This window comes from Liolophura sinensis, chromosome 1, assembly GCF_032854445.1.
Source record: "Liolophura sinensis isolate JHLJ2023 chromosome 1, CUHK_Ljap_v2, whole genome shotgun sequence".
In the NCBI taxonomy this organism is placed as follows: Eukaryota; Metazoa; Mollusca; class Polyplacophora; order Chitonida; family Chitonidae; genus Liolophura; species Liolophura sinensis.
The window spans coordinates 21915101-21929459 of record NC_088295.1 but is presented as its reverse complement, the minus strand read 5'-3'; the positions used below and the strand labels follow the sequence as shown (position 1 = coordinate 21929459).

The window sequence follows — 14359 nt, the reverse complement described above, 5'->3', positions numbered from 1 at the left end:
GCACGCACTGTAACGTCATAGAACAAAACGATGCGTTCTACTGTACAAGTTAACAGTAGGCCTACAAGTTAAGACCACTGACAATTCCACATCATGTCATGACTTGCATTCATGTATGTTAAGATACATAGGGGAAAGGTTATATGAGGTTTCGGACCAGTGAATGATGGTTGCATATCAGCGTGTTCAGAGCAGTTTTGATAGACTATATATTGGTCAGCTGTACAGATGGATGCTCTGTCACTGAGTGGGGGCGTCTATGGTTCGTCCTCCTGCAGGATGGAGGACGTCATTCTCATGGCACTATACATACATAAACAATCTTCATGTATATAGGCTGCGTATATAATTATAATCGGGGACATACCCCGCAGTTCTATGGTCAAAGAAACTGCGAGAGTCTGTAGGGTTGACTGATTACAAATAATAACGTTCATTTGTGGAAAAGTTCTATACGCTTGATGGAACATTTGGTATGATTTCGTGCATATTGCTGAAAATAGCTAGGCCAACCCATGTCCATTTGTACATGAAGGGTTATCTTTATCCTCCTATCTCTTTCAGGTGAATGATAACCAGATGGGGGAAATTTACACAATTCAAATATCACGCGAGCTACATAGGCTACTTGACCTCTCCGTACCAGGTCGAGGGTCTTTACACTTAATCACGTAAGCTGATGACATTGTTACGTATTGAATCAACATAGATCGTCCACTCATACTAGGGATCCTAAACCGTCACTGTGGGCTGTATTCGAGCAGTGCTTATTCATAAGTGTTTGTTTGTAAGGAAATGGGGCATAAAAGAATTTTTAGTGGATGCCGCCTTTGTGATCTGAAAAATCTCAGTAGTGGCCTATACCCTGTCGCGAAACATGGGTGGAGCGGGGGTGACACGTATGAGACATTAAAGAGACGTCTACCCAATTCCAGGTTACGCATGTATGAATATAGTGAACATTGTCGACGAGGTACATACTTGTTAATTGTGGCGAGCACGGCGTCCAGTCTGGCTGATTGTGCACAAACCGGCACACATGTACTTGTGTCACGGTGACTCCGCGTACACAACATGTATCGTGTGAAACAGTCTGATTTGTTTGGCAAGTAAATTATATTACTATATGCAAATTGTATGAATTATGCTAGGGTTAGCCATTCATGCTGTCTTCGTTGTAAACTGTTGGGATATTGTTGGAACGTGAATGACGTTATTGATAGGCATATTTCCGAATACGTCAGTAATGTAACACATACCGTGTGTACACGTAATAAAAAATTTCGGTATGGTGTAATATGGTCTCTTAACTGACAGACAGACGGACAAATAAACGCCAAAAGGTGGCTATGTCATGCAGCCATGTGATGGAATGGCTTGTAATCAAAATGACTGTCTGAGATATGATTAAAGCCATGTTGGCGGCATGTAATCGCTTGAGCCTCCCACCATAATGCTGACAGCCATTGTACAAGTGAAATACTATTTAGTATATGCCATGTATAACACCAATCAAGTAAAAAAATAAATCTCAAGCGCTTGAATAAACACAGAACAATGCATATATCTGTTATAGTCAATATTATTGCATTACATGAAAATGTTTATTACAAAACTCGTTTAGTCCTATATTATTACTTAATAGGGTGTAAAACATGCAACGATGTTTGGCAAGTTACGGCCGAACTCTTCCCTCATATGTGTAACGTACAGATATGCACACCATGCATTGCTTGAAGACAAGTTGTCTTTAAAGAGCGTCAGACTATGCAAACGGTCACGCGGACGTCACTGACAGCTTAGTGTCACCATGGAGGTATATATACCTACATATTGTAAATTACACCCCCTTTGTAAAATAGGCTGGACTGATGAGTTTGTGAAGCATGCGGGGTTAAAGATTGTGAGTTGAGTCATGTTGAAAGGAGCAAGAGCAACTCACTGATTTGTTATATATGCATATTAAAGAACAGAAAAAGGTAATATGGATGTTGGCTACTCAGTTTCCACACGTCGATTTGACTGTATGTACTACCTTAGCAGACCTGCATCGGAAACCAGCTTGACGAAGTTTTGATGAGTCGATTTGGCGTGGCCTATGTGGATTCGAACCCTCACCAGCACGGGGACTTACCGATGCCAAATTTTATATGTGGCGCCAGCTTTGGCCATTTATGTTAGAGATAACGTCCGTTACAGGGAAACAAAGACCAGACATACGGATCAGTGAGACACTGGGTGCAGGGAGTTCATGTATGTGAACTACACAAGCTCTTGCAGTGCGGTATTTATTGCACACATTATCTGTCTATAATGACATGTATATACAAGTTGTCAGCGGGACTATTGTGAGATATATATATAAGGTTTTTATATCAGATGTAGATTAGCGTATATATACCAGCAAAATTGTATTACATAGGTCCCCTTTCAGGATGGAATTGGTGGAAAACAGATATTTTAAGTTAGGATTAAACTTAAACCACTCTACAACTCGAGTATAATAATGCATTGTAACGGGAGTGAAAGTTCAGGTAATGGGAACATTTTCTAGGTCTGTATGTAGTGCATAATATACGTGTACATATAACAGCTTAACCTTCAATCTCTCACATTTTTATCACCTGAAGTATTACAGGGGTGCCATTTATCTGTACAGCGATCTAACCTCTGGAACTATATAAAGTTTACCTTCATATTGTGCGAATTAAGTAATTTCATAGCGGCGCTATCTGTGTATATAAATATGTATATACAAAGATGAATTTGGGGACATGGATTAAAAATTATACCAGCCGTATATGGTTTACGTAACTGGTATGGGCAACAACATCTGTTTAGAGCTTAATAGTGATGCATATATAAAATCAGTGATTGACCTGATAATTGGTTATAAGTTTAATACATACGTGACATACACATACACTACATTTTTGTAAATAACAAACATCACTTTTTCATGTATAACTGTCCGAAATTTATCTATATTTATTTTAATTGTTGTTTCAAGCCTATGTAAAACTAAAAAAAAAATTGTCATTTATACGATGGCCGCTGTTTTGGGAGTGGCTGAAACTGAGGCGCTGGGGGTAAACAATAGACAGCTTTAAGTGTCAAGTTGTCTATGTAGCTCTGCCAGGTTTCCTCCCACCATAATGCTGGTCGCCGTATAGTATAAGTGAAATATTCTTGAGTATGGCGCAAAACACCAATCATATAAGTAAATAAATATGTGCATGTATATACACAGTGGCGTATGAAACGGCGGATAGGGGCCAACCTAAGTTATGTTAAAATATTTCTTCAAACAGATGAATGCACTGTACCTTTGTTTGTCCGATATTTTAACCTCGGGGGGAAAAGCAATCATCATGTCGTTATTGAAAATTTGTATTTGAAATTGTGCAATTTGCAAAATCGGGCAATGTAACTCGGCTTTCAAACGGAGTGAAAACATGCACGTCTATTGGTTTCTATGACAATGCTGCATTGATAGGAATTCCCTTTAGCTATTTAGCTGCCCGTTCAGATGAGCTCCATCTTGGAACACAAATTTTCAATATTTTTCAAGTTAAAGGCTCCGTAGATCTGAGTGTTTATGTTTACTTTAATTGGTCGAAAGGACGTTTAGAACCGATCTCCGGACGTCTAGAATATCAGAGCTTCCGGGCCCTGCATGGATGGCCATTTTCATTTGATTCCCAAGACCCAGATACATATAAGTTGTATGGCATAATTGTTGTACATATTTCTGAATGGAAATCACTCGTAAGTGTCTGATTTGGCATTCAGGACAAACTTGAAGAGAATGTCCAAGTGAATTTCCACTGTCGATCACGTGATATTCTGATTAACAAATTAACTTAGGTTGATTGACACTATGGTTAGCTCGGGACATACATGTACATGTTTGCGTTGCATGTTATAATCATAGTTTACATTCAACAAAAGACATAGATATGCTTTCTTTATTATTGTTAAACCATATATGTGTCTATCTGTCAGCTCTGACAGGAGGATGATTCACCCAGATTTGCTCTCTTGCTTCTATCAGTGAATGTTGAGTTGAGAATTTACAAAACATTATCTGGCATTTAAGGCAAAGCTGTCATGGTGGATGCCAGACCTCAAACCAAATAGTTATAATCCGAGAAGAGGGACATGTTACTCAAAGTACATATACACTACCATATATACCTTAATTAAGATATATCGACGCGTAAAAGCAGGTAAATATTAACTCAACGTTAACCCGACTCACTCTGTGTTTTAATATAGGGGTGTTTTATGATAAATAGGACATTCTTCTATTTAAGAATAAATAAAGTTGCGCACAAATAGTCTAAACAAATGTACACGGATGTACATCTGAGTTTAATCCATGCACCGAAACATGTAGAGTTCCTCGTGCGCAGTGTACAACTGTGCATACATGTTAGTCCATGTATCAGCACAGACCATTTGGTGGTGGTGGTGGTGGTGGTGGGGGGGGGGGGGGGGGGGTCAAGTATCAAACTACAATTAGGTTCTTTAAAGGACATAGAGAAGCTGTATATAATGAAGTTGACAGAGTAACATCACAAACTAGTTTTTATAGGGATAACAACTTCTGACTTTATTTTTACCGACATTTTGATGTACATTCTAACATTGTTATCAAGCATGTGATGATAGAATGTACATGGAAGCGTGGGTAAAAATAAAATCAGAAGCTGTTCTCTATATACAAACTTTGTGATGTCAAATTATAATTAGCTATTATAAATAACATTCACTGCTATTTAATTTTTCTAAACAACTGATTATGAAGTTTGAAGTTTAACTTCATGGCGTAGCACTCAGAATAAGTCAGGTGGTGAGGGAATGCGTAACAACTTGATTGTGAATAACTTCATTTATTGATCAAGACGTTTGGGTGTGGACTCAAACACCGTTGTACTCATATAACATTATAATAAATTGCATGGGATACGCTGAAGTGAGCAACAGTTTTCAGACTAGACAATCGTGTTAGGACGCGCCGGAACGTCGTCATCAATGTAAACGAAGACGTTGTTATCAATATAAGTAATGTAGAGGCAAGCGAAATAGTTCGTCAGGTAATGGTGAGAGTCCTTGTTCTCTCACTGCCAGGCAACCCCGAATTTGTTGACCAAATTACACATGTATATCAGTCCTTTTATAGCTGCTTTCTGATAGGTTGAACCTGGCACTTGCTCCAGTACTTAATCTAACGTTAACATGTGTACTACAGGGAAATAGAATGGTCGCATTCATGTGCTACTACTTTTAGGTGTTGTACAGCTATGTGTAGTTCTTCAAACAAGACAGTGGTGTGTCAGAGGAAATCTGTTGGGGCACCACGCAACACATATTCTGTCGCCTGTCATGTGCTACCTCCGGAAATATGTCCTTTCAGATATCATTATGACTGGCACTGTACACACACTCTCTCAGGCTTTTTGTCTGTTATGTGTATTTATGTTAATGAGGCGAGCAAACCTTGAGGTAGATTAGCGAAATTATGTACTAGAACTAGGGCACAGACTATACCGGTAACTATGTATAGACAGACATGCACTAATGATCACACGACTCCTGAAAGCCTCACGCGGTATCCTAGGACAAACAGTTAACTTTCACTTTTCGGGTCAATAGTAATTACACCGATACCGAGATATACATGGAGTGTCTATATAGACTTAGAGCTACTAACCTCGAAGAAAGCATACCGCATTGTATTGCATTGTGAAAATATTAAATCCTATTACTTTACATCAAATTAATCAGTGAAGTCACATTTAAGCGATACAGAACTTGTCTTAGCCGTTCAGTTATCTCGGTGACGACCTACTTTTTTATCCTATAATTGAAGTAAGACGTCAAATGGTCATGCCTCAGCTGTTTTAGGCCAAGGTCACCATGTATATAAAATATCCTACACTACATTACACTGTCTTCAATTATAAGATTAACTCAGTAGGGTTAGCTTTGCAAAGTTCAGGCTTTTATAACTTGTGAATTTAAAACTTTATATATTAACCTGCGTGTAAGGCACTTGAACCCAATTTTAGAGTAGAAATTTCATGTAGAAATGAATTTATAAAACAGGTTATTTGATAACTTGATAACTTCTGACGCAAAATCCACAGGTCAAGATAATTATAAAGTGTTAAGTCCAGGGGATATAAGTGCTTTCCATGTGAAAGGATATAACTGGTTACATTAAATGCTGACTTGATGAACATTTGGAAAGGTAAAACAACATCAACAACATCAATTTACTCCTGAAAACTGACTTTATATATCTGACTTATACAGAGAATTATGATGAAACCTTTGACAGAGTTACTTGCCTAGAGTATCGACTTTGAGTGGTGACTGAATCCCATGTTCAATTTGTATGTACGGGCTTTCTGACGCCAATTTTCACATGTAGTGAAATGAAGAGCCACGAACTGTATCCTTGTAATTCAAAACAAGCTATTAACTTCTTTGATTTAAACTATATAGAACTTGTATTATTGAATTTCCTTGCCTAGACACCTCTTTCAAAACTAATTTATGTAATAATCATTTAAAAAATGGATTCGCTGAAGTAGGCTAAATTAAATGCAATGGCAATTAGTTCCATATATGGTGTATATATTCGGGTGCAGTGTTTTCTTTAATCATGCATTTTTCATACATTTTTTTCAATGAAAAATAAAATTATACTACAACAGCACTGAAATAAGCCCCCACCCCCTGCAGGAAACCTTGCAGAAACTCCACACAATCATACATAATGTGTCTAGCTTACCTGTGGGACTTCATACAGGAACAAACAGTGGGTTAAATCTGATCAACAACGCCTGCTAACTTTTAAGATATACTTTAGAACAAAACCGCCCCAATCCAGTTTAAATTGTTGCGGGAATCTAAATTGTCTCGTGGCTACGTCTACCTTTGAATCCGGACAACAAGAGATATGATTATCTGCACCCTAATTTTGAGCTTGACGATTATATTTGAACTCAAAATCATGTACAACAATATTGTTTTTGGCCACCTTCTCTCTCCCCCCAAGCCACCTTAATAGAAATGCCTGTCATTCAGGCTGTCCATATGTCCATATCGGACAAGATGATTTGGATAACATTTCTACACATTTTATTAAGGAATCACCATTTCTCATTGTACTTCATGCACCCTGCTGAAGAAAAGGGCATGTACCTGTAGAAAATGCAAGTCACTCCTCCTCTGGCGTGTTCAGGGTTACAAAGATATAACAGAGATTCAGGGCATATAAAATGTGCTTGGTCGCAGTGAGGAACCAGTCACAACCAAAGCACCTGTATAGGTGAAAGCACATAGGAACCGTTCAGCTGAGGATTTAAACCCATTGATGAAAAAGAGGAACCCTTCCTGTATGGACATATACCATTGCATGGATGAAAGCTAAGAGGAGTCTTTTACAGCCTAGTATATAAACAGTATAGATGAAAGATGAGCAGAACCTGTAAAAAGTGGATACTTATAGGACTGGCTGAAAGCTCAGACGAACCTTTTACAATTGAACATTTAAAGGCTAAAGATGAAAAATAAGAAGAATACATGTATTTTTACAATGGTCATATATACACGTTGTTGAATGTTGACAAGAACCTTTTCCAACTGGGCATATAACGGCTTGGATAAATGTTCTTGCGGCAGAGCATGTAAATGCTTGCATGAATGCGCAGAGGAAACCTAATCAACTGGGGATGTAAACTCTTGAATGAAAGTTTGTAGGAAGCCTTCCCACCGAAGCTCTTCTCAAATGGTCGTATATAAAGGCTTAAGGGCCGTTTCCATCAGAACCACAGCGATTCCCGCTACGGGACCCGTCGCGTTTCCCGCAGCGTGAACGGTTTCCACCGAATGCGGTTCTGGCGGGAAATCGCAGCGCTGAAAAAAAAAATACCCAAAGCAAATGAAGACCCGGCGGTGAGCTCTAACTTTATAGTCGATATGGAAAACTCAGACTCAGAGTTCGAGGATATTGTCTTGCTTTACGCCGTCGCTCGTGTGAAACGAAAGCGCAAACATCGATTTAGGTGCACGAAATATTCAAAGCTCGGAAGATTTACGGAGAGTATCATCACCTGGTGAGAGAGCTGTCCTCATACGAGGACAAGTTTCACGAATACTTCAGGATGACTCCACAGCAGTTTGAGGATGTATTCGTTAAGATCGAGAGCGATATCAACAAAGAAAGCACAAATTACCGCGAATCGATCACAGCACGACAAAGGCTCGCAATATGTCTAAGGTGAGTTTATATTCAGATTTTACAGGTGTACGCAAATAAAACAGGTTTTACACAAACGGCAGTTTAATGGGTTTTGATCTCAAATAAATGTCAGAATGTGAAACGTCACTTAATTTGCATGTAGGCCTTCAGCTCTAGTGCTTGTACATATTAATCGGGTATGCATTCGTCTCGGGGCTGAACATCACAGAATCGCTGCCAAACGACTGATTGCTGATCTGAGAAGACGGAGTGTCACTGCGCTGATATGGAGAATCGTACATTTGACAACTGACACTCTGCGATCGGTTAGGGTTCGCCACTTGAATAGGGGTTAGAGAGAACGACTATTTTGGGTACAGGTATTCCACTTCGGCATCATGAATGATTTTTGAAATAGAAAAGCGGACTTCCGCCTGACCTCGGGGTGGTAACTTTCGGATGGTAGGCGCCAGAGACTTCAAAAACATCATCATATCGTCATCGTCGACTTGGGGGGCGCGTTTTGGGCCCTCATCGGTTTTTTCATGATGTAATCTACTATGGCCGTATCCACACTTTCGACGGGGAGAGAATTTCGCCTTTTCTTTGGCGGGGGTCGGGGTGTAATGGTGCTCGGTTTAGGCACTGTTGCCGGACTTTGTGCTGCGTTTTCCGGTTCCACCTCCTCATCGATGGCAAGCTGTGTATTTTGTGTATCGCCCAGCGTAAATCCATCGTCCTCGTCCTCTGGTCCAATGTCATCGTTTAAGTTACTGCTAGTTGCCCTTTCATCCAGAGTTGGAATGAGAAACCCGAGGATATGCTCATACTTGTATGGTTTTTTTAGCGGTAGCTGCCTGGCCACTCTTGGTCTTGTTCTTCTTCACATGTATCGCCATGCAGTCACGAATGTTTCGCCATTTCGTTTGAACATCAGAACCTGAAATGAAAATATACAGTTTTGTTTAATATTTTTTCAGGTTCCTGGCGACTGGAGATTCATATTCAACAATATCTTTCAGCTACCGTGTTGGGAAATCTACGGTTAGCAAGATTGTCAAGGAGACGTGTGATGCTATCTGGCGTAGGCTGCAACCCATCTACATGAGCGAACCGACTACAGATGACTGGGAAAATATAGAAAAAGGATTTTCTGAGCGTTGGAATTTTCCCAACTGTTTTGGGGCACTAGATGGGAAGCATGTTGTAATCACTGCTCCCCCAGCTTCAGGATCCACGTATTATAACTACAAGGGTACATTTTCAATCGTGCTTCTCGCCTTGGTGGATGACAAGTACTGCTTCAGCGTAATAGACGCTGGTGGGTATGGTTCGAACAGTGATGGCGGGTTGTTCAAGAGCAGTGCTTTAGGTAAAAAGCTTCAAAATGACACACTCGGCCTTCCCAATGACAAACCGTTGCCGGACGCCCCAGAACTAGGGTCAATGCTTTATGCACTGGTTGCCGATGAAGCTTTCCCACTCACGACCCACACAATGCGCCCAGTACCCGTCCGTGGACTGAATGATGAAGACAGGATTTACAATTATCGCCTTTTGTACGCTCGACGAATTTCCGAGAACGCATTCGGTATTTTAGCAAGTCGATGGCGAATGTACCACTGGAAAATACCATTGAGCCCAGAAAACTTGGATTCCGTTGTGCGAGCGACATGTGTGCTTCATAACATGTTGCAGAGTCAAAACCAGCAAAGCTACTCCCAAGCAGTTAATGAAAATGAACCCACACCAAACAGTATTTTGAGGAATTTGAGTCACCGTGGATGTCATGCAACTAACGACGCACTAGTTAGAAACAAGTACAAAACGTACTTTTCGTCTGCAGCTGGCGCCGTCGCTTGGCAGCGAGAATACGGTTTCGGTCGTGCTAATTAAATTCTCACTATAGGATCAGGACTTGAATTTAATTGTTAGACTGCATGGCTAGTGCGACAAGAAATTAACTAGCCCACTGAGCATGTAGCTAGCCCACATCTTTGAGGAGTTGGAAATCACTGACACATGTACATGCATGTTAACTTACAAACTGGTATTTATGAACAATATTACAGGTGACAAGTCTTTATTTTTCTGATGTATCATGGAGATCATAGCCAACAGATTAAAAGCCGATCATAAAGAATATTGAAAGTATTCTGATAGTTTACTGTCCATTCTTTACCCTGACTAGTGATTTTATGTATTCAAAATGGCTATAGCCAGAAGGGCTAGTGTTCCATAAAATGTACTAGCCCAACAGCAAATTTTACTAGACAGGGTCTAGGGGGCATATGTTAATTTCTTGCCCCGAGGATTGTCTATAAAACGATGAAGTGATTTCCACAGACTTTACTCACCTGAAATTCCCAGCTTTTCCCCAATACTTGACCAGATGTCTTCGTTAAAGTCCACTCTTTTGTAATTCGGATTCGACTTATCAAATAATACCGGATTCTTTTCAACTTCCAAAATTATTCTCTCCTTTATATCCATGTTTCTGTTATGTGATATTGCCACGTCTCGCCTACAGTGGATGTGCACTGAGACACACCAAGGGTCAGTGCACTACAACCTCTACCAGCCAACCCAACGTAATGACGCAACAGAAACCGCAGCGAAATCAGTCGAGCGAGCGGCTGGATGCGGGAAACGCAGCGGCTTTTTGCAACGCGATTCCCGCAGCGGTTTTGGTGGAGACGGTTGTAAACATTTACATAGAAGTGATCGTCTGCGGCTACCGCAGCGATTATCGTGCTCGGTGGAAACGGCCCTTTAGTGTGGTTAAAGCTTACAGGAACCCTTGCCTTCTGGGAAAACGGTTAGTCCTTCTGTACTGGGCATATAAATACTTGGATGAATGCTGGGAGGAACCTTTAAAACGTGTATTAACACCTTTAACTCTTCAATGATGTTTTGGAACATTTTGGGAATTTAAGAAACTTCGGAGAAGTACTAATATACAATTATATTAACATATGTCATATTTTAGACGAGCTGACAAATATGTCTATGTATGATCTGGGCTTTACTTAACAACTAGCTGACAAACGATTGACTAGCTTGTTCTGATCATTACATAATATCAGATGAGGCATAAACTAACCATTAATCAACGTGAATCACGTTTGACAATGAATAGTATTGAGTCAAATATATTTACATTAACTAGTTTACCAATAACCTATTATTACTGATAACCTATTATTATTTCGGAGTTATAAATAGTAGAGATAAACATAACTACATGTGTGTCAGCAATTGTATGCAGTTTAAACTGGATTTGACCATGATTTTCAACTGATAAAAATGGGTTTGAAGCGGTTTTTAGAGAAAAAACTGATAACCTATCATCAAGATGTTTTAGTTTTCTGTTCATCATGGTGTACTTTCGTAAAGATGTATATATGTGTATTTTCATACACTTTTGCATAAGTTGGTGAAGAGATTGTTTCATTGTTTACACAATATGACGTTCTTCGTAAATGTTTCACGCGCTGACCTTACAAACGCAACTAGTTTTAAGGTGCACCGACATATAACATCATTTGCTCTTTAACCACATGCACCGTTAGTTAAATGTTAATCTTAAAATAGTTTCAGATGCAATACAACTGCCCTCCTGGGCTAAAGGGAGCATGATAGTCTGTGGTATTTTCCTTGGGTTATGTGAATCGTTCACATAGACTTTGTGTTTTTTTTATGGAAACCTCCTCCTAAACCACACCACACTCACTTGAAGCGTTGTGTGCTTGTACATGTATACAACATGTGCTTATCTATACATCGCCAATTATAAGGCGTACGTGGGGAGGTCTCCAGCAAGCTGCGGATGGTCGTGGGTTATCCCCGGGCTCTGCCCCGTTTCTTCCCACCATAATGCCTGTCGTTGTGGTATGTAAGTGAAATACTCTTGAGAACAGCGTAAAATACAGATCAAACAAATAAATTCTGCGCGGGTTCTGTATAATGACCACACATGCAGATTAACATGGCGTTTATTTCCCATACTGTGTAATGTCTAATGACTGCGATTACGCCATACTGGAGAGTTTCAGGCGAACTGTCCTACGTGTGACAAACGTCAATTTGGTGGAAGGCGGCCTTTTGAAATCTTCATGTAACTACTGAAGAGAGCACTCTCAAGTGAATGTTTGCCAGTATTTTAACCGTATACTGTGGCGACGAAGCTTGATGCCTGCACAGGTAATGAACTGTTTGCTTATAACGACTGCACCTGCATACTTTGTTTACTTTGTATACATACCGGTACACTGTTTACTTTGTATACTGTCCCAAGCCTGATAACTAGCAAGGTTTGGTGATTACAGAGGGTGTCATCTCATGACTATTATGTTCGTGCTTGAAATTGTCAGTTAATATTGGATTTTACTACGCTAATGATCTTGTTTGCTATGACAGCATGCGCTGAACAAAAATGGCTGCAACATACATGTACACGTAGCTAGTTCCGTAATGATCACCGCCTTATTTTCAAAGATATTCTCACTGTCTTATCAGTCGGTAAGATAGGTATATCCTGTATCAGATGGGGGACATGGGGGAGGATATTAGTTTTAGCGATGCGGCGTTGTATGTGTTCGCACAAATGATCGAGTGTGGATAGAAAAAGACATAACACAGAAACCAGGGTAGACTAGCATGACTTTTGTTTCAAAGAATTAATTCAAAGTTTCAGGTCCAATATCTTTGAAAAATTGCGTGGGTCGAGATCATGCAGATAACTAATATATTATATACGTTTTAACAGTTACACGGCTTGTGCTTCATTTTTTTTTTCTCGATTTCTAATTGGTATCGGTTGTTCTGATCGAATGTGTGAAAAATTACCGATAGTAATTGTGAGATTCTGTCTGATTGGTAACATTGTTTCTAAAGAGACATACAACACAACTGAGATTGTAAATACCGATTGTCCATCAAATACAATGCACTAGAGCAACAGTCGATGCAACGTGGATTTGAAATGCAGCAGTCAAAAAGTCTCATTACATTCTTCCTACTGGCGGTAAAACCCCTAACCTGACATCACTCCCTTCGTCTAGGAATGAACTCGCATTTAAGTACGACAGGTATGGATGGCTAATGATCTCACACAGGAGAGAAAATGCTACAATTGCAAGAGAACAGACAATGACGCCTTAAAATGACTGGTTGCTGGCGTTCTGCATGCACACACACAGGACAAGTCCCATACACGAGTTGACACTACAAATAGAATAGACCCATTGTCATATGACGACAAACAGGGGGTTTCTGACATCCTGTAAGGCAGTAAATGCTCGCTTGGCAAAATTACAAATGGTCGCCCCCTCCCTCACCTCTCCACCCCGCTTTACCTCGCCACCTCACTCCAACTCCGATATGAGGATGAATGATCACGCTTCACTGATGTTTTACAGGTAGAGGAGGATCGTCGTTACCGACTCCTTACAGGCGATAATGGCTCCCGTTGGTGTAAACCGGATAGCTGAGCTTTGTGAAAACTTTCCTGGTTTTCGTAAACTATTTACGGGCATTAGACCTAAACTAAGAGAGATTCGTTAAAGAATACATAAAAAGGAACTATGAAACAAAAATTGTTTTTATGCCAAATGAATAAAATTATACCCCGCATATTTATGCATATTTTTTGTCAACGGTCGGATTTTTTTCAGAAATGACGTCATCGTTGATCTTGCTCAGAACTCGATAAAAATCCCCGAAGTGCCCCGCGCTCGGTGAACCGTGTCGATACAGTTTGGACAAGGTGACATGGACACAGGTAATGCATGGCTCTTCGGACCAGCTTAGCGCCCCCTCCGCGTCATCCGTATGTAGATGAATCGAATGAATGGAATGTAGATAACTGCACGAGAAGTATGATTTCCATCACACATGCCTAATATGTGAATGATTTACGGAATGAGATGCAGTATGTATGTGTACATATATACTCGAACGAATTTTGTGTATAATTTACCGCACCCATGGAACCTTCTCCTGGGCTCTGTCACGTTTCCTCACACCACATAATGCTGACTGCCGTTGGATGAGTGAAATACTCTTAAATAAGGCGTAAAACACCAATCAAACAAGTCAAATAAA

At 40.1% G+C, this 14359-nt stretch overlaps 1 protein-coding gene across 1 annotated transcript; it reads left to right on the top strand.

Annotated features, from left to right (window-relative positions):
* The first annotated feature begins 8177 nt into the window (after window positions 1-8177).
* LOC135470745 (uncharacterized) lies at window positions 8178-10150 on the top strand. The gene is made up of 2 exons (XM_064749819.1): window positions 8178-8293; window positions 9235-10150. The coding sequence occupies exons 1-2, from the start codon at window positions 8178-8180 to the stop codon at window positions 10148-10150; spliced, it is 1032 nt and encodes a 343-aa protein (XP_064605889.1).
* The last annotated feature ends 4209 nt before the right edge of the window (window positions 10151-14359 follow it).